Raw genomic sequence first — 21,769 nt, 5'->3', positions numbered from 1 at the left:
AAAAGCTAACAAATTAAAGGAACTTACGTCCCGAAAGGATATATATACCTGTTTTTGAAAGAGCACAGGGATAGCTTAAAGAAAAAGCACCTCTGCATGTTCTATAAAAGGAAAAAAAAATATGAAGAGAAAGTTAGATACACTTTAAATTAGAATTTTATTTCTCCATAAATTCTCTTTCAACAGAGCAGGTAGAGATGACTGAAGATAACCACTCCTTGACAACTGAATTTATCCTCATAGGATTTACATATAATCCAGAGCTGAAGCCCCTTCTGTTTGTGGTGTTCTTAGCCATCTATCTGATCACCATGGTGGGTAATCTTGGTTTGTTGGCATTGATCTTTATGGATCGTCGTCTTCACACACCGATGTACATCTTTCTGGGTAACCTGGCTCTGATGGATTCCTGCTGTTCCTGTACCATTACCCCCAAAGTTTTACAGAACTTCTTTTCAGAAGACAGAATAATTTCTCTTAATGAATGCATAGCACAATTTTATTTTCTCTGCTTTGCTGAAACTACAGACTGCTTTCTTCTAGCAGCAATGGCCTATGACAGGTATGTAGCAATATGTAGCCCACTGCAGTACCACACCAGGATGTCAAAGACACTCTGTATACAGATGACCACAGGGGCATACATAGCAGGAAACCTGCAGTCAGTGATTCATGTAGGGCTTCTTTTTAGATTAACTTTCTGTGGTTCTCATGAAATCAATCATTTCTTTTGTGATGTTCTTCCATTGTATAGACTCTCCTGTGTGGACCCTTTTATCAATGAACTGGTGATGCTTATTGTTTCAGGGTCAATTCAAATCTTCACTATTACCACAGTCTTAATCTCATATCTTTACATTCTTTTCACTATTTTCCAAATGAAATCCAAAGAAGGAAGTGGCAAAGCCTTATCAACCTGTGCATCCCACTTTCTCTCTGTTTCAATATACTATGGTTCTATTCTGTTCATGTATGTTCGACCAAGTACCTTTAAAGAAGGAAAAAATGATATACCAGGTGCTGTTTCTTATACTCTAGTGATACCTTTATTAAACCCTTTTATTTATAGTTTAAGAAATAAAGAAGTAATAAATGTTATGAAAAAAATTTTGAAGAGTAGGCCTTCTAATATTTTGAAATAAATATCATCCCCTGAGGCAAACTGATTTTATGCCAACAGAAAGTTTTTTCAAAGTCAAGGCATACTGAAAATATAAAATCCATATTTTCTATAATATATTAAATCATTAAATCATAATTTTTTGAATGTCAAATAATATAAAAGAGAATAAATAAGTTCAGAGGGAGAGCTTCTGTTAACATGTATTTCATAATCTTAGTTAATAATGAATATCGGGAATAAATATATATGATACTTTCTGAGATCAAAAATTGTTTTAGAGTGTAATTAGTTACAATTTTTTTACAAATGTATCAAAGCATTAATTATTAATAGTAGACATTCAGAATACAAACAGAATATGGCTGGCAAACTTACAGAATCCCTATTCTTAAAAATTCAGTCACATTTTAGGTTCTCAGACATTAATCACTTATTAAGCAAAATCATCTATCGGATTTAACTTATGCTTCTGAATTTGATTTTCAACTTTGTTTTTGTTCAAGATATTATGTTTGAATGTGAATTCTTCAATGTTTGGTACAGGATATGTATTTGCAAATTAAGAAAATGGCCATGATTAGTCATAGTCAGTCTCCCTCTGAAGCTCTCTGAAAAAAAGTACCTTTTAAATGGGGATTTATCACTCTGTGGTTGAAAATGATGCTACTTATATTGAAATATGTATGAATTTATATGTTTTACATAGTTTTATTAATTGTCCATGATGCATTACAGTACAATTCTGGAATATATCAATTAAATCAATTCTATTTTCCTTTGGGTGAATATTTGTCATGTTCATTTATTAGAAATACCACTAACCTTCATGGACTCTATTGTAAATTATGGTTATGCTAAAATCATTAACAGAAACCAGGAGATGCTGTTTAACTACAAATAATGCAGATAATATGAAAATTCAAAAATCTGAATAAAGTTTATTTATTGATCACTTACATGTACAAATAGGAAAAAGAACATTTTTCTGAGAACTGCCATCTAAGCACTAACTAGAACTTTCACATATATTTCTACCAATGAATTAAGCATTATTTGTCATGTTTTCTGAGTGAAATATTAAGTAACTTGTCCAAGTTCATCCTGGTTAACTGTGAATGGAACTGGAATTTGAATATATTCTGTCTTTCCCCCATAACATTTTACAGATCCTTTCATAGAAACTTAAGTCACAGTTATTCTTAAAATGCTTACATTCTAATAAGGATTTAGAATACATATGAGTCAAAGCAACGCAGATTATCCACAAGCAAATCTAGATTGAGGTTGTTATATACAACATGCTTTGGCATTCAGACAATGGAAATCATTCTAACATGAGATATAAAGTCAAAGTAGTACTAGAAGTAATTCCCTTTAAAGGGTAGGGAATAAAAGATATTTGGGGAAACAGGACTAATAGCATGAGCAAAGTCATTGTAATGGAAATGAGCGAGAAACGGGCTGGAGGTTGAGAAAGGTGAAAAACGAACAGAGTGAGAAAGCTGGCAGAGTTGTGGGCAGCTGTTGGTGAATATGGATAATAAGGATGGAAATGGGAAGGTCCCTGAGAGTCTTAATGCCAACAGAGGGAATCTGAATTTATCTTAGGATCATCAAACATTGAAGTCATCCTGGCAACTGAGTAATATGATTGTAACTTTCAGAAAACTGATGTGGCATTTGCAAGGGAAAAAGGAAGTATTGAGATAAACTGTAATAGTTAACATAATAGATGGTGATTAGAGGTGAATAAGAGAAAGCTCTGTGAAAGGAGAGGACTGTATAGATAAGCAACATTTTTAAAAAGTACAGATACTGAATCGTAACTTTTGGATAATAAAATGAAGACCTATTTTCTTCTTATGTGCATCCATCATATTATATATGATTTTTTATTGCTAGTATGAAATACAGTGCTGACTGTTCGGGTTGCTCAGTAAACGTGTGCTTAGTACATAACATATAAGCTAACATGATTTTTATTCTTTGTCTACTAGTGAAATTAAATATTTTTCAGACATTTATTGACCATTTTCATTTATTGTAAAATCACTGCTCATGTCTTTGCCTACTTTTTCCATGGGACTTATGAATTTTTTGTTATTTATATACTTTTATGTATTTATATACTTTTTATTTTCTGGGGGATGCATGGGCTGGGAATTGAACCTAGGGCTCCCACATGGCAGGCAAGCATTTTACCACTGAACCACCCATCATCCCTTATACATACATTTGACATTAAAAGCCTATTGAACTTCTGTACTTGACTGTGATTCATTTCTTTGGTCAATAAATTTCTTATATTCTAGTTTTGTTTGTGATGTATTGTGACATACAGAAATATTCCTTTTTATGTTATTTAAATCTATTGGTTATTCCCGTTATAATTTCTTTTATTCTCTTGCAAAGAAACTTCTTATTCTGAAATCTCATAATCATTGATATTTTCAGATACTTCCAGTTTTGACATGTAAATGTTGAATCATTCTGTGATATATATTTTATGAATGCTCTAAATAACTCTAACACTAGTTACATGATTTTTCAAAAATGAATTGAGAGTTTAATGCAATTCCAATAAAAATATCATAGAAGGCGGGTGGTGCGATGGTGGCTCAGTGGCAGAATTCTTGCCTGCCATGCCAGAGACCTGGGTTCGATTATTCCCAGAGCCTGTCCATGGAAAAGAGCAAATCATAGAAGGTTTTTGTAGAATTTGGAAAAAGATTCTAGAATTTTCAGGAAGATAACCCAAGAACATACCAGTTTAATTAATATAATATAAAATTAAAAATTAATATATTTCTTTTATATGATTCCATTCTTTTTAAATATATATTTTATATTTTGTAGTATGTATAATGTACTGGCACAGTGGAATATCATCAATTTTCTAACTAAAATGCGTAATTTTGGATTATACACCAAATGATTTTATAAATATGAATGCAAATCCAAATTGTGGAATCCTCTCCTAGTGACGCCATTATCACATGGATGACAGTTGAATCCATAGGAATAGACAAGATAAACTCAGGAAAACTCTGGAATGAAACGATAGAAGCCAAGGGTATAGCCAAAGGAAACAGAAATATTATTATGGGTGAAATGGGTAAAAATCCCATCATAAAATATTGAAGTGGTAGAGTCTGGAAGGTAGAAGCAGTGTGGATTGTCACAGAAAGCAATGTTATCACACAGACATTTAATAGTACTATTACCTGATCCTGCAACAGAGAAGGAATTCTGTTTGCTTTGCTGATAAGGTGAGCTCATTGAAGATGAATCCACAATGGATTGGAGGAAAAAGTCTATCCAAGACTACTTCTAAGTGAGAAAGTTAATTTGGCCTTTTATAGTCTAAACAGGCAAAGGAATGGCTGGAGTCCAGAGGAACGCAGAAAACAAACAAAATAAAACTAAGTGAAAGTCACAGGATTCATTAAAATTGAGTAACAGTCATTTGCTTCATTTTATTTGGTCAGCATATCCTGTTACCTTGTAGGTCCTTCTCTCTTTGTTGACCATTCAGGCTTTCGACTTTGTCCGTCAAAGGGAGGAAGGTGCTAATATTAGTCCATATGGTGTATTTATCCAGCTTTGTGTGTTATCTCATCCCTACCAGCAGAGCTGGGGAAGATCTCATCAATGTAACCAGGATCAGAGAATAAACTTTTGAGATTAAGTCACAGCACTTATGGATTTTCAGGCTTGAAGTGAATTTAAGCCACTTGAGTGTTTTGATTATAATAAGCATTTCCAGTTACCAAAGACCGTACTAAGCATTTTACAGCTCAAGGATTATATTTAGCATTTTTCTGACTATCCAGCCATCAGTACCAAACACTAGAGTTTGGTTAGTTAAAGAATTAAGAAGATGTCCTTTGAGATTAGCATTTTGAGATGGTTGTGATCTTAGTGAGAGAGCAGGATCAGAGAAATGGTGGGAACAGAAAAAATAAATGTGAAAGAAGAATATTGAACAATTTCCAATCAAAATCCACATTTCCGCTTACATCTCTTTTAAACGTCTTAAATCATGAGCTCCTAAGCTTTAGCCACACTAGTTTCCCATCCATTTTTTAATTAAGCAGTACTATTTTAAGCTTCCTGGGCTTTATTCATGGGGTTCCCTAAGGCTACTGCCCTTTCACAAAATCTTTGCCTATTTAAAATATTACTTAGTCAGCAAGATTCATCTGAAATGACACTTCCATTGAGAAATATTTCCTTCTTCTTCTTAAGAATCATTCACTTCCTTCTCTATATTCCCCTATAAAATATAAAACATCTTTTTTATCACACCATGCATTGCACTCTCACAGTCATGTAAGTATCTTTGTCTCCGAATAGATTATGAATATCTTTTCAGGAACTATTTATAATAACTAAGAGCTTCTCAGCTCCACCCCATCCATACCCTGTGCCCACACAATCCTGTGTCTTATCCAATACCAAGTATATTGTAAATACTTGAAAATGATTAGACAAAATTGAAATTTTAGCAATCAATGCAGTAAGTAATTATGGAAGATTGGGCTACGCATTCTGTGAAGATCCAAATGAATGACAAGATTTACCCAAATGAATGACAAGATTTCTACCCAAATTATTTAATCAAGATATTATATATATTTGTAGGAACATACAAGTCAATCCTGATGAAGTAGCTAATGTGTGAAGAAGACAGGTAAGTACCATATAGATAAAGAAGGAAAATGTAAAAGATGTAGCTAAGACTTCATGCAGGAAGTCATATTTAATCTCAGGCAAGAAGCCTTGGGATGGAGAGAAAGGAAGAAGGAGGAGTATTACGTGAGTGAAATATGAGGGAATTCATCGGGTTAAGGCTGAAAGTACATGGAGATTCAGTGTAGTTAAAGCAATGGGTAAGTGCACTGAAACACAAGGCAGAAAACAAGGTAATAAGGAAGACAAAGACAGTGAACTTTTTGGAATACTAAAATAAAGAAAATGGATTTGAATGAAAAGTGATAAGGGACCACATACAAATAACTGAGCAGAGAATTTGAGGACCATTTTTTCATTCATTTAACAATATTTCTAAAGCACAAAATGTGATAGATACTATTCAAGGAATTAGGAATACAGGATGGATTGTAGATGTTTATTGGTATGAAGAAAACAAAACTAGGGTGAGATTTGTAAAGAGCAGCTGAGGTGAAAAGAGAGAATAATCATGTGGATTTAAAATAATACCTGAGTTCTTCCCAGGAGGGCTTTATAGGACATGGGTACAGATTCAACTCAGAGTAAAGAACTTCTTGATCTTTGCGGAACCCATCACGCATTATAGGCGAATTTCTACAAAATCCCAATTATCTTTCTTAAAACATTTTCCTCCCAACAATTCCTTTAGCAAGTGGTCAAAGTAGCCTGGAATGTTGTTGTTACTTTTTTTTCTCTCTAATTTTAGAAATGCACAGCATTGTGATGAAAATGTAAAATGAGATTCAGGAAAATCAACAAGAGACACACTCCATTGAGGGACATTCTGTAAAACTCAGTGCCTGAATCTCCCCACATACACTGATGTTAATGCAAGGAAATCTCTTTCGGATTTTAAGAAAACTATCTTTGTAAAGTTAGGGTCATAATTATTGGCATTGACCTATTAGTAGCCTTCTCAATGTTTATTATTTTAATTCCAAATGTTTCAAGGATAGATGTTTATATTCTGAACATAACTGAATATCTTTAACTCCTAATCCCATAAGGGAAGCTGTAACAAGGCCCTTCGCAGTGAAATCTAGGTGAAATATTCTAATTTATTTAGACTGTTAATGATAGTATATTGAATTAATTTACTCATAATTTTTTCATTGTTCTTAGATTTCAACTCCTTATTTATCATCATGACTTTTTCTCTAAATTGAAGGCTATGGAAAAATAGAATGAAACACAGTATCGTAATTCATTCTGACACTTTCAGATGGTAAGATAGTATTTTAAAACTTGCAGGGAAGCCACAGGTATCACTGTTATATAATTCAGGCATGAGCTCTGAAAACTATTTCCAATTTGGCTGAATAAATAAATGTTTTTTTAATATATTAGAATAAATAATAATACAGCACCTTCCATTTCATATTTTGATTATGAAAAAAACCTTCCTCATGATAAAATTTATGTGATTAGTATCTTCAGTGCATATGTTATATCAAGAATGAGAGAAGAGAGAGCTTTAAAGCAAAATGTCTGTTCTCAAAAGCTGGGATAAGATTTAAAAGGTTTTCTGTTTTTCCAACTGTTTGAAAACTGATGTATAAAGACAACCATATCCCTTTTTTTATAATTTAGAAGTTCTTATAATAAACATCAGAAAATTACAAGATTTTCTGAAGTTAATCAACAGAAAAATAGATGAAACAGAAAAATAGCAGATGAGTCAATTCAGATAAAAGAAAGTCACCTAAGTTTGTAAAAATTATTGTTTTGAAAATTTTTCTTTGTACATTCTCCTTCAATGTCAATTTGCAGATGCCCAAGTGTTCACTCATTATCATTAGTAGATACTGAAAATAAGATCATCTTGCCCAAGTGAACAGCATGGAGCTTAGATTTGAATCAGTCTGTCTTTTCTCATTGCATTTGCAGCTCCTTTTACAGAAGTATAAATCACCCTGTCTCTCACATGCTTAAAATCCAACAGTAAATTGTGCATGCACATAAGAAAAAAAATCAATATAGATTGCCCATAAGCAATTCTCCATTGTGATGAGGATCCAGAAAATGAAGATCAGTGTGGTTTTAGGTATTACTTACAATTTAATTATGGGAATGATATATAAATTATGCCTTAAATAAAGGATGGCTAGGACGTAGATATTTGAACAAAGAACAGGCAGAATAGCATGAGCGGTGTCAATTTCTCTAGAAATGAGTGCTGCACTGGGGTGAAGGGCGGAGGGGATTGAGCAATGTGTGCACAGAGTGAAAAGGTAGAGGAGCTATTCGTGAAAATTTGAAATCAGGATGGAGGTGGATGAGGCTACAGAATCTTAAGAGTTGTGAAAGAAATTTGAATTTGTCTAAGAAGTAACAAGGATCAAAGTCTTCCTGGAAGCCAACTGTTGCTAATATTTGTAAATATCAGGAAATTATGGCCACCGAACTCCAGTAAAAATGCAAATATTTGGAAATGATCAAGATAAATCATGTCTCTGAAATAAGTAATCAACAAATGATGGGCTCTATGTGATGAATTAAAAATGCTGACAGGCATCTATGTGGAACAATTAGAATATTCTAGAAGTTTATAAAATCTCATAATATGAACATCATTTTGAGAGTATGATAATCAGACTACATAACATTAGAACATCAGGGAGATGTTTAAAGATGCAAATGGAAAGTATTAATTTAAGTGAAGAAAAAAATAATAATTAATTCGTAGTCTCAGATGATTTGTTTTTCGAAAGCAGGATAAATTTCTACATGGTTAATAGAAATATGAGATTTATATTCAAATTAAGTAATGAAGACATCCATAGATATTTATCCACCTAACTCCCTAAGGTGCATGATTTCAGAGATTAATTGGCTCATCTTTCTTTACTATCTGTGTATTTCCTAAGATATAAAGTTAACATATCTATAGTCATATATTTTCAATTACCCACTTTACTAGGATATATTGTGAAAATTACTCAGTGGCAAAAATATTATATACATACACATATATGTATTTATAGATACACATATATGTATGTATATCTATATGTGAGTATGTACATATACATCAACAGGAAAACTGATGTAAGTAAACCTTAAGGATTGTAAATAAAATCTGTTATTTGGAAACATGGAACAACATAAGGGTACCTGAGATTTATATACTATCCTGTCATAAATTCATACAGGCAGACTTTACCACTCTAAATATTCTACTTGAAATTATGAAAATATTCTTCTCAATCTGAAATTCAGAATTTGAGTTGATAGAAGCTAATATTTTAGGGGAACTAATGTTCCCTCAAAGTTTGTGTGCCTATATCCTGCACACATTCGGGGAAGTTGAAGACTAAGCTTCTCTTTCTATCATGGAAATAGAAATTTGAAGGGAAAATTACAAATTGGAATGTCATTTCTCCATAACTCGTTTTCTAAACAGAGAGGTAGAGATGACTAAGGATGGTCACTCCTGGACAACTAATTCATTCATGGGATATACTGAACAATCAGGGCCAAACATCAACTGTTTGTAGTGTTTCTTGAAATCTGTCTGATTACCATGGTTGGGGAGTCTTGATTTGGCAGCACTGGTCTTTATGGAACATCATCTTCACATACCAATGTACTTCTGCCTGGGCAACCTGTCTCTGATGGGTTCCTACTTTTCTAGTGCCATTCAGCATACCCACAAAATGTTAGACAATTTCTTTTCTGAGGGCCAAATGATTACCCTCTATGAAAGGCACAATTTTATTTTGTCTGTTTTGCTGAAACAATGAACTGTTTTCTTCTGGAGACAATGGTCTCCATGTACAGGCATGTAGCAATTTGCAGCCCTCTGCAGAATCACACGAGAATGTTGAAAAGAATATACAAATGCAGATGATCTCAGGGACCAACTATCTGGACATGTGCATTCCATCATTCATGTAGGGCTTATTTTTAGTTTAGCTTTCAGAAGTTCTTATCAAATCATCACTCTTAGAAAATTATTGTTCCATTATGCAGATTCTCCTCTGTTCACCCTTTCATCAGTAAAGTGTTGATACTTACCTTTACACAGATACTTCAGAGCTTCACTCTTACCATAGTTCCATCTCATCTTTACATCCTTTTCACTATTTTCAGACTGAAATCCAGAGAAGGAAGAGGCAAAGCTTTGTCAACTTGTGTATCCCACTTTCTCTCAATCTCAGTGTTCTTTGGGTCTCTTCTCCCCAAGTATGTTCCACCAAATACATTTAAAGAAGAAATGAATGACATACCACATGCTGATTTTATACTATAGTAAATTTTAATTAAATTATTTTATCTATCCTTTAAGAAATATGGATGCAATAAATGTTATGAACATAATTATGAAGAAGAGAAAAATTCATACCATTCTGAAAAAAATGGCAAATTGATTTAGTTTGCTAAAACTTTGATTTTTAAAGTCAAAGGATAGTGCAAAAATGAAAAATGGCCACTTTTGTATATGAAAATAAAATCCCTGAAATATGGTAATGCATAAGTTAAATAATGAATAAGTGGATAAATAGGATCAGAAATGAGAGATCCTGGTAAAATGCATTTCAAAATCTAAGCTACTAGAGTTATCAGGAATGGATATATGATACTCTTTAGGTTACATATTGTTCACAAGGTACTTAGTTATAATTTTCAATATCCAAAAAACACTAGGTTTAGTAGTCAGTACATAATAGCAGCCTCCACTCAGTATTATTATGAAATTTTTGAACCTAAAGAAAATCGTTCAAACTCAAGCACATTCAAATTGCTCAAATATTAATCTACTCTTAAACAATAATGTCTATTAGTTATAAAATGTAAGTCTGAATTTGACTCCCAAGTTTTTGTGTTTGTCCAAGAGTTTATTATTAAATATGGATTAATGGAGAATAAGTACCTTCATACAAAGAACATTTTCATATTTTAGTATTAGTGATTTTACTCTCAATGCCTCTGAAATTGAGTATCTTCATGATGGGGATTTATCACTCTGTATTTGTAAGTGATACTATTTATTAAAATCTATGGATTTGACCGTTTCATGTAGTTTGATTAGTAGTTGTGATACATAAGGTGCAATTGCTATATATATATCAATTAAATCAGGGGTTTCGTTCCCCTGATATAATTCCTTATATTATTTGTTGTTAGAAATACCACTAACCTGCTCTAATTCCAATGTAAATTATTGATATAGTCATAGGGTGAAACTGGAATGGTAAATAGCTTCGCTAATCTTGTTGATCTGCTTGAACTCCCTTTTTACCTGGGAAATTTCAAAGAAGAAACAGAGAGCAAATGAGGTAGCTGATGTGCCAAATAGTCCTTACAGTACTGAGAAAGACCCCTTGCTGTGTAAGGGAGACAAACTGAAGCCAGTGAATCTGCTAATCTTCACCTGATAACCATAAACCTTAAAGTTACTAATTAAGGGACTATGACCTAACAACTCACATCTTCCTCACCGCCTCCACCTCCCCCATATAGCCTCTTAATCTCAAACAGTTCTTTTAGTTCTGCTCCCAAGCATGTTGCTTTAGCTCAATCAACTTCTTCTGTACTTTGGTTTTCAGCACCTGTGCATTTTGTTTTCAGTGGAATAGTGGCATTACAGAAAACAGGAGATGCTGTCTAAGCTTAAATGAAGCAGATAATAGTGAAAATTCTAAAAGAATATTTATTGATCATTTAAATATGCAAGTACACTAGGAAAAATATTCACTAAGAATCTGCTATCTACTAGACAATAAAGTAGAACCATACATATTACCTATCAATGAATTAGGCATTATTTTTTATGCTTTTCCAATATGAAAACTCATATTTTGAAATACTAAGTAGACTAATCAAATTAATACAGGCATGGAACCAGGGTTTGGGTAAATTTTACTTTCCTCTCATAAAATTTTACAGCTCCTTTTGCTGAAGTTAATCTCAAAATGAAATAGTGTGGTATTAGTGTAAAGGTAGACAAACAGATGAATGAAACAAAAGAGAAAGCATAGGCTAGAAATAGATCCATTCATTTAAGAACAGCTGTTTTTTTTTGTTTTGTTTTGTTTTTTAATACATGGGCAGGCAGCAGGAATCTAACCTGGGTCCTCTGGTCTGGCAGGCAAGCATTCTTGCCTGCTGAGCCACCATGGCCCACCAGGACAGCTGATTTTTGATGAAGGTGCAAAGGTAATTCAGTGTAGAAGGAACAGTTTTTTCAACAAATGATTCTGGAACAATTGTATATAACATATGCAAAAAAATGAACTTTGATTCAAACCATATGTTCTAGATTGCTAGCTGTCAGAATGCAATATACCAGAAATGGAATGGCTTTTAAATAGGGGAATTTAATGTGTAGCTAGTTTACAGTACTAAGGCCAAGTAAATGTCCCAATTACAACAAGTCAATAGAAATGTCCAATCAAAGGTATCCAGGGAAAGATATTTTGGTTCAAGAAGGCCAATGAAGATCAGGGTTTCTCTCTCAAGTGAGAAGGTACATGGTGAACAGAGTCGCCATGGTGTTATCTGCTAGCTTTCTTTTCTGACTTCCTGTTTCATGAAGCTCTCCAGGAGGCATTTTCTTTCTTCATCTCCAAAGCTCGCTGGCTGGTAGACTCTGCTTCTCATGGCTTTGTCATTCTCTGCTCTCTCAGAGATCTCCCATTCTCCAAAATGTTTCCTCTTTTATAGGACTCCAGAAACTAACCAAGACCCACCCAAATAGGTGGGAACACATCGTCTCTTAATGCAGTTTAACAACCACTCTTGATTGGATTACATCTCCAGGGAGATGATCTAATTACAGATTCAAACATAATTGAATAAGGATCATTCTGCCTTTATGAAATGGGAGTTTGATTAAAACATGGCTTTTCTAGGGGACATACATCCTTTCAAACCAGCACACCATCTATCAAAATTGACCATAGACCTAAATGTACAAATGAGAAATATAACACCATTAAGTGCAGTGATTAGATTATGTCCATGTAGACGTGACACACCCAATTGTGCGGGTGACCTTTTGACTAGATGGTGATATGACTCCACCTATTCCAGGTAGGTCTTGATTAGTATACTGGGAATCTTTCAAAAGAGGAAATATTTTGGAGAGGGGCAGGAGAGAGATGCAGACGTTTGGAGATCAACACAGAAATAGACCCAGTGCTAAGCAAGAACTCACAGAAATAACCAGAACTTGAAGCGAAGAAATCTCTGACCCTGGCAGATGATAAGCTATGGTATGAAACCCAGAGTGTTTCATGCAAGAGCTGAGTGAATGCTCACAGACACTTAGGAAAGCACTGACCTGAAGCTGGAAGCAGCAAAACCAGGAACAAGGACCAGCAGATGCCAGCCATGTGCCTTCCCAGATCACCCTTCCTTGACCCAAGGTATCGTTCTCTGTATACCTTAGTTAGGACATATTTATGACCTTAGGATTGTAAACTTGCAATTTATTAAATTCCTGTTTTAAAAACTGCTCCATTTCTGGTATATTGGATTCTGTTAGCTTAGCAAACTAATACACATTGACATTCCTATATACTTAACCCTTGGGTGTTTACATTTGTGGATGCTTTTCTTCTGACAACAATGATATATGATCGATATGTAGCCATATGCAACCCTTTACTTCATCCAGTTATATGACCAATAGATGATGCACTCTGGTCATTTGCAGGCCTTCTTCATGCCTCAATTCTTGAAGGTATTGTATTCAAATTAACTCTCTAAATTCAACATAATGCATCAATTCCACTGTGACATAATACTATTGTTTGTGTTATTCTATACTGAACCTTCCATTAATATTCTGATGGTTTTTATTTTCTCTGGATAATTAAGGGATTTACCATTTCTACTGTTCTTCTTACTGTCTTGAAATAGAAGTCTGTAAAAGGCATAAGGAGGAAGATTTTGGGCCCTGATGGAACAGAAAGACCTAGGAATCAGCCCTTCTCCCAGAACAACCACTGAACAGTCAGGACCTGTCTGGATCAACTATTTCAAAACTCTGGAGTCCAGTAGAATACTGTACAGTATCTAGGGAAGAGGTTGGTAAATTATGGTTAATACCAATAATTACTCCTTATGCATGGGAGTTTCTGGCACATATCCCCTACTCTTGTACTTGCAGCAGGCCTTAGTGGGGTCTTGCCCCTTGGTATGGTTTGCTGCTGTCAGAAAGCAACTTAAAAATCATCTACTTCCCCAAGATCCAAGTTTGGCAGTGGCTGATAACTGTCCACAGCTTTTGATAAACTACTTAGGATCCATGGGGTCTGACTCTGAGGGTGCTCATTGTTTCAGCCCATCCCAGACAAAGGTGGCAGGGAAGACTTAAAAATGGTATGCTTCCTCAGGGCTTAAGAAGACAATTAAATTACTACATTTTCTGGACACATCTAGAAGGCACAGTTTTGGAGATTCTTGGAAGAAGCTACTCATGCCCTTCCAGACCCCTTCCTCATCCATTCTTCAGGGAAGATTGTGGTTGGCCAGCACTCCTTGGATATCTGACCTTTTTCTGGACAGAAAACATTGACTTTGGAAAGTTCTTCCCGGCATGATACCTTCCCAGATTTACCCTCTGGGCAAAAGTAGATTGAGACAATGAAAGCATTCTAGGAAATGGCTGAGAATAGCCTGGACAAAGGCTTACCTGCTTTAATTTCTGATGTGGAATACACAGGGGAAGAAGGTCTATTTTCTGGAAAGCAGAGGGGGCATTCAAACTCCTGTGTAAAAGAGAACTCATAAGCCCAGGTAAGAAACAGACCCAGAAAAGACAGGGAGAAACCTGCTCATGACACCTTTTTAAAATTGTTAAGCACCTAACATAAAATGAAAAAATTTATTTTATTCATTTGATTAGAAGCCTCTAGTGATAAAGCTTCAAAAGCCTTATTATGTGAGGTAATAGAAAAAGTTTATGAAGTTCGATATAGACAAGAATAAGAAACAGATAAAAACTCACCAAAATATATCTTAAAAACTGTATACTTAGACACTGTATGTCATTTTACAAAGTTATCTCGCTGAAATAGTTTGCCTCAGAAATCACAGAATTGTGGCGAAACGTAAGGGTCTATGATACGATCCTCATATTGGACTTTCCATAAGCATTCCATCAATTCCACATCACTTCTTGCATGTCTTTTTTTATTAAATGTTATTTTCTTTTGGTGCAATTTTATTGAGCCATATTTGCATACCATATAATCATTCAGAATACATAATCAATGGTTCACAGTATTGTTAGGTCTCTGAAAAAGAACAAAAGAACTTTACATATAAAATGGACTCTGTGACCCTGGGGCTTCTTAGCTTCTTTCTCTCAGCTTCTTTTGCAGAACCAGATGTGGCAGCAGATAAATGACCACAAGGTTTATGGCTAAGAGATGTTTGAGAGCCCCAGATGTGCCGGCACCACACCCACCAGAAGGCCTGCTTGATAACCCTTGTCAGTACATGCAGTTGCACATCGAAAGGAAGCAGTGCATTAAATCCCCAACAACCAATCAGACCATAAGTCAACAGAGGCCCCATCAATCATGGGATGACACACCACCTAGGGGGCACCCTCCCCTCCCAGCATCACTTCCTTTTAAAATGCAGCTTCCAGAATGAGGAGCTGGAGCTATTTTCTTTTCCTTTTGCTGGCAGGTGTCAGCTGGCTCCCATCTACTGTCTCCCACCTGCTTTCTCCCTACTTTCTCCCCTCAATAAATCTGTTAATATTTGACTCACTGTTCTGTGTGGAATCCTTAATGACTTCATGCCTAACATAATGGTGCCAAAACCGAGGACCAGAGGTCAAATTGAGGATTAGCTTTCTGGCCCCTTGGGGTGACAGGCCCTCCAATTGACCCCATTTGGAGATTAGACTGAGGTTTGAGTTTCCAGCCCCTCAGGGCTATGGGAACAACCTTTTCAGTTGATTCTATCCCCTGAAGCACATGGTCATTCAGGTTTCCATTCACCTGATGGTTTGAGTCCACTGGTTTAGACCAGCCTGATGCAATGCTGGATCATACCCACAGCACTCAAACATCTACAACTAATTCAGCCCTAGGTAAATAGGTAAATGATGCCTTTCTGCCAAGAGTTTCCCCCTGGGAGATTTGTTTGTTGTCCCAGTGGCACCCAGCTCACCCCAGCGTGGCACCCCAGCCTCCTGGCCTAAAATTCTGAGCACCCAGCCAAAAGTCTCCCTCTCTGTGAGCATTTTTCCCCATGGCAGCAATCAAAGTAGCTTGGGGGATGCCTTGAGTGAAAGACTGCAATGTAATCTCCTTATCCCTGACAACAAACCAGGGACACCTGCTTTGTTGTTGTGACTGGATCATGGATCTGTTGGTTAGCCTCATTTAGAACTATGCCTTTGGTAGCCCTGTAAGCCTCCAATAGGAGCTCGTAACTGTAAGCCTCCAATGGAGCAGCAACTTTTAAGCCTCCCATGAGCAGAGCCCCAACACATGTCAGCCTCAAGTCCCCAGGGGGAATAAAAGCCTCCTGTGAGCAAAGTTCCCTAATGCTTGGCAACACCCCCCAACTACCTTTTCATTTGGAGTTTAGCAAATCTCTTCTCTTCTTCATGAAATCATGGATAATGCCCTGTCACTTCACAGTGACTCTAAAACTCCTCCTCCCCCTAAATCTACTCCCCTTGGACCTTTATTCTGTAATTTCAATAATTACAACAAAACTCCAATTAGAAGGAGAAATAAAGCCAAAGAAATATTGCTTTCTGTGATACAATTTGGCCACAATATCCCTGTGCCAGTTTGCATCTGTGGTGGACCCTAGAAAAGCCATGTCCTTTTATCCTCATTCAATATTGCTGGGTGGGAGTATTTTGTTTGTTCCCATGGAGATGTGAACACCCAATTGTGGGTGGTAACTTTTGATTAGATGATTTCCATGGGCATGTGTCTCCATTCATTGAAGGTGGAGTTGCTTACTGGAACCCTTTAAAAGAGGAAACATCTTGGAGAGAGTCCCTTTTTGGTAGAGCCACGAGAAAGCCAGCAGACACCACCATGTTTGCCATGTGCCCTTCCAGCTGAGAGAGAAACATTAAACATCATTGGCTTTCTTGAACCAAGGCATCTTTCCCTGGATGCCTTAAATTGGACATTTCTATAGACATAATTGGGACATTTTCTTGGCCTTAGAACTGCAAACTAGCAACTTATTAAATTCTCCTTTTTAAAAGCCATTCCATTTCTGGTATATTACATTCTGGCAGCTAGCAAACCAGAATAATCCCTTAGAACAACAAAAATATCAGCTGAAAAACAGTACTTTCAATTGACAAATTCTCACAGAACATGATAATTTTATTCAGTGCAATGGCAAATGGTCTGAAGTTCCGCACTCCCTACTCCCAAGTATAACAATTTTACTGAAGTCTCAAACTTTTCTGTGCCACTCTAGCCCTTTACCTCCTTCATAAAAAAGAAAAAGAAAAAAACCCTTCTAGGGTTTCTGCCCCTCAGCAGGTCTCCTTATCACTGAGGAGTCCCTCATAACAAAAGAAAAAAACTCTGAATGTCAAGATAAAATACTTTAGTCTTTTAATTACTGTAAATGAAGAAAGATATTAGAAAAAAAACTGCCCCTGGAATTTCTCTAAGACAGCAGAAAACTGCTGAAGAGCTGCCTCTGGGAAATACTCAGACCTTTTCCTATGATCCTGGTCACAACTTTTAATAAAGCAGATCTAAAAGTCATAAATAATTCAGAGAAGAACATAGGAACCTCAAAATCCCATGGCTCTTACCTAAAACTTTCAAACCCAAAATGCCCAATGTCTTTCTGTCTGTGCAAACAATTAAGACGTTTTCCTAGATTTAGATTTGGGACAAATTGAATGGGTTCAATATATTTCCCAGAACTTAATAGTCACTGTAAAATAGTCATAATGTGAAACATAGTGTAAAGCAATCATAATGAAGAAATAAAAATGCTGAAAGAATTTATAAAGCAGAGAGATAGAAAATGACCTAAGTACTCATAGTGATGACATGTGGAAGGCCTTTAAATAAGAAAGTAGCTTTTAAACATATAGAATTCTGGACTAGTTTTTAGAAACCACAACGTAATTTTGTGAATTAACACATTCCTGGCATTGTTTAGCAGTTGGGAATATTGCTGGCAGTTGGGAACATTGTTAAGAAAAATTTGAGTTTTTTTATGGATATAAATTCCTTCAATACCAAAAAGCTAATTATATTTCAAGCTTGGGGCTTTCCTAACCTCTGAAAATAATGCTGAATTAGACTGAAACATTTAAAATATATTTAAACTAATTATATATGTGTTCTGAGTATAACATGTCTGGTTATGTTCTAAACCCAAGCATAAATTTCTTCTCTTCCTCCATTATTTTATAGTATCTCTGTCTCTCTTCTCCCTTTCAGGAATATTGTTATTAGAAGAAAGTATGCAGGTTCAAAAGCTTTGTGAATTTATTATCTATTTATTTCTGATTATGTTCAGTCTAGTTAAATAGAAACTATAGATGGAATGAATATAAAAGCTGATATCCATTAAATAAATTTTGTTTGTTATGGTCATTGCTAACTACAAGCCCTGAATGGGTACACATTGTAGTAGAGACTTGGGAAAGAGAATTTTGTTTGTTATAGTCATTTTTTATTATAGGGTCTGAATGATTGTAGAGAGTTGTAAAGAAGGAATTTATGAAAATGAATTCTGTCTGTCATAATCAGTGCTGACCAAAGTTTAATAGGTCTGTTTATCAAATATTTCAAATAAAAAAAGCTTTTGTGTTAAGCTGAGTATTCATACAAAACTAAAATTTAGTTTTCTTCCTGTAAAAATAACATGGACATCAGGATAATATCCTTGTTAATATTTATGTTGGCATTATCCTTTATTTCAGAAGACAAGTTTTCTCACTGTTAGTAAAAAACTGTTACAAATAATTTATTCTTTCACCTTGTATAAGTAAGGTGATAAAATAACGTAGCCTATTGCATAAGAAGTCTTTGGGAAGTATTATGACAGTTAAAAGGGATTTTCTATCTTGCTGCTAGTTAAATTTAAATAAGTAAAATATTCATATATCTGGAGATTATATAAATTCCTAAAAAAATTTAACAGTATTCTCACTGTTGACTTTATATCCTGATACTAAACTGTATAATGTTAAACAATGGTATGATATTGTTAGTCATGGCCTTAGCTATTCTAAAAAAACTACAATTCATACAAACAGCCAAATTGTCAGTTGCAATATTACTTTTTATCTGTTAAATAAAATAATTCTGGTAAATGTGTAAAAGTATAACACATCAGAACCTCTGCTATGGTTTACTAATATACAACAACTGTCTAATGTTTTTAATTCTGATTGAGCTTCATTTAAAATGCATATAAAAATTAAAACTCAGATCGTAAGCATTTACTATTATCATTAAATTCTGAAGTACTTTTACTCTTTGTATAGCCAAGTTGTTCCCTGGAATTTTAAGTGTCTGTGTGACACTTAAAACTCAGATTTGGTTCTCCAGCTCTGAAAGTTAGCATGGTCCACACAGCAATAGCTAAAAAACTAAGAGAGATCAAACTCCAATTAAAAATGTGATGAAACTGAACTGATTGAAACCAAGGTAAATCAATATACAAGGTAAATAATAATTTCTGTATTTTAAAGATTTAACTTTTGTGTGAGATAAAAGAAAAATGTTTATTTTGTCCAAAATTTGCACTATTTAATCTAACTTGCCTAGTGAGTTAAACTATTTCAGCTTTATTTAATATGAAACATGAAATAAGGAACAAAATCTTAATGTTATGTACAAGTGAATGTTACATACTCTGCATTTCAGAATATTTGGGGCATAAAATTAAAAAGTGCCTGCAAAGTCCCTTTAGGGACTGGGAAAAATAAAACTATTAGGAATTTCCCACGTGGGCAAGCTTAACATTTTTCTTATGGAAGAGGGGTTCCCAATTTAATAAGCCAAGGTCTCAGTTTTGAAACTTGCCTTTATAAAATTTATTTCTGTAATAATGAACTGAATTTACTTAAAATTAGTGCCTAAGACCCATCTCCAGAAAATCTCTGTTCTTGCTCAAATGTGGTCTCTTTCTCTAAGCCAAGCTCTGAGTCCCCCCCCCCCCAATGTGGGGCATAATTTCCAGGAGCATAAGCCTGGAACTGGCAGCATGAAATATAATGGGCTCTGGCATCACATAACATAACTAGACCTGGCACTGCAGAACATAACTGGCCCCAGCACTGTGAGACATAAGCTCCTAGGATGAGACTGGCCCTGATATCATGTATGAACTGACCAAAAGGGGTGAAAGGAATAGTGTTTCAATGGCTAAGAGATTTCAGATCGAATTGAGAGGTTATCTGGATGTTACTGGTTATGCAAGTGTAACTTAGCAAATCTTATAACCAAGATTCACCTTAGCTAGAAAGCTTTCTCCCAAATTTTCTTTCATTCTTCTCCACCACTTTATAAGCTATTCTTCTCTCCCTCATTGGACGATTTATTGCTCCCCCTCATTGGACACTTAATTATCCTCCTGTCAATTTTCCTCCTAGCCCCCCTGCCTCTTTCAAGCCTGTCTAGATTTGTTTACAGGTCAATTGCAGCCATGCCCATCCAGAAAATTTTTGAAAACATACTCCTATTACAACAGAAATATGAAAATTTACTTTTGTCACAGCAAAAACATCACTATCAGCCTGTTCCAACAGAAGGTGCCCAAAAACCCAATTAGTAATGCCCCTGCTCTGCTTGAAGCAGTTTTCCCCCTCCCCAACTACACCCTGTACTCAACTGGAAGTAACCAAATAAAGAACATAATGACCTTCTCCTTCTAAAAATTGCTTTGAGCTAAGCTAAGGCAATATCCCAAACCCAAGCCCACCTTCATTCAATTTTATTAAAAGAAAAAGGCAGAAATGTCAGGTCTCAGGAAAAAAAATTTACATGGAAAATAGACTCTGTGATCTGGGGGCCTCTCAGCTTCTTTCTTTCAACTTCTTTTGCAAACCAGATGTGGAAGCAAGATAAATGATCACAAGGTTTACAGCTAAGAGATGTTTGAGAGCTGCAGCCACCAGGAGGCCTGGTTGATAACCCTTGTCAGTACATGCAGTCACACATCATGGGAGAGGCATGTGTCAGAACACTAGCAACCAATCAGATCATAAGTCAGTGAGCCCCCATCCAATCAAGAGGTGACACACCACTTAGTGGGCACACTCCCCTCTCAGCATAACTCCCCTTTTAAAATGCAGCTTCCAGAATGAGGAGCAGGAGTCATTTTCTTTTCCTTTCACTGGCAGGTGTCTCTGACTCCCACCTGCCTTCACCCACCTGCTTTCTCCTTGCTTTCTCCCATCAATAAATCTGTTAAATTTGACTCACTGACCTGGAATCCTTAACAGCTCCGTGCCTAACAAGTATCATCATATAGTTGTACATTCATCACCACAATCAATTTTTAAACGTTTTCATTGCTCCAAAAATAAAAATTAAAAAAAAACACCTAGAACATCCTATAACCCTTATACCCCCCATTACTTATTTATTTGTTTTCTCTATTTTCTTACTCATCTGTCCATACACTGGTTAAAGGAAGTGATAGTCACAAGGTTTTTGCAATCACATAGTCACATTGTAAAAGCTTTATAGTTATTCAATCATCTATAAGAATCAATATGATTGTATACAGGATTACATTTTAATGGTTTCAGGTATTTCTTTCTATCAATTCTAATACACTAAGGATTTAAAAAAGAATGTCTATATGATGCATAAGAAATAATTGCCAGAATGCCCCTATTTGAAATCTCTAAGCCACTGAAGCTTTATTTTATTTCATTTCTATTCCCCCTTTTGTCAAGAAGTCTTTCTCAATCCCATGATCCCAGGTCCAAGT

The 21,769-nt window shown here is 35.3% G+C and overlaps 1 protein-coding gene across 1 annotated transcript; it reads left to right on the top strand.

Annotated features, from left to right (window-relative positions):
- The first annotated feature begins 197 nt into the window (after positions 1-197).
- LOC143647908 (olfactory receptor 5K1-like) lies at positions 198-1,142 on the top strand. Its single transcript, XM_077117592.1, has one exon. It carries the CDS (start codon positions 198-200, stop codon positions 1,140-1,142), a length of 945 nt encoding a protein of 314 aa, XP_076973707.1.
- Positions 1,143-21,769: the final 20,627 nt, after the last annotated feature.

This window comes from Tamandua tetradactyla, chromosome 10 (assembly GCF_023851605.1).
Source record: "Tamandua tetradactyla isolate mTamTet1 chromosome 10, mTamTet1.pri, whole genome shotgun sequence".
NCBI classification, from domain to species: domain Eukaryota; kingdom Metazoa; phylum Chordata; class Mammalia; order Pilosa; family Myrmecophagidae; genus Tamandua; species Tamandua tetradactyla.
This window is presented reverse-complemented; position numbering and strand designations above follow the sequence as displayed.

Bases quoted from the DNA above. Each gene is read 5' to 3' on its own strand.
- LOC143647908 (XM_077117592.1), top strand. From the start codon at position 198: ATGACTGAAGATAACCACTCCTTGACAACTGAATTTATCCTCATAGGA.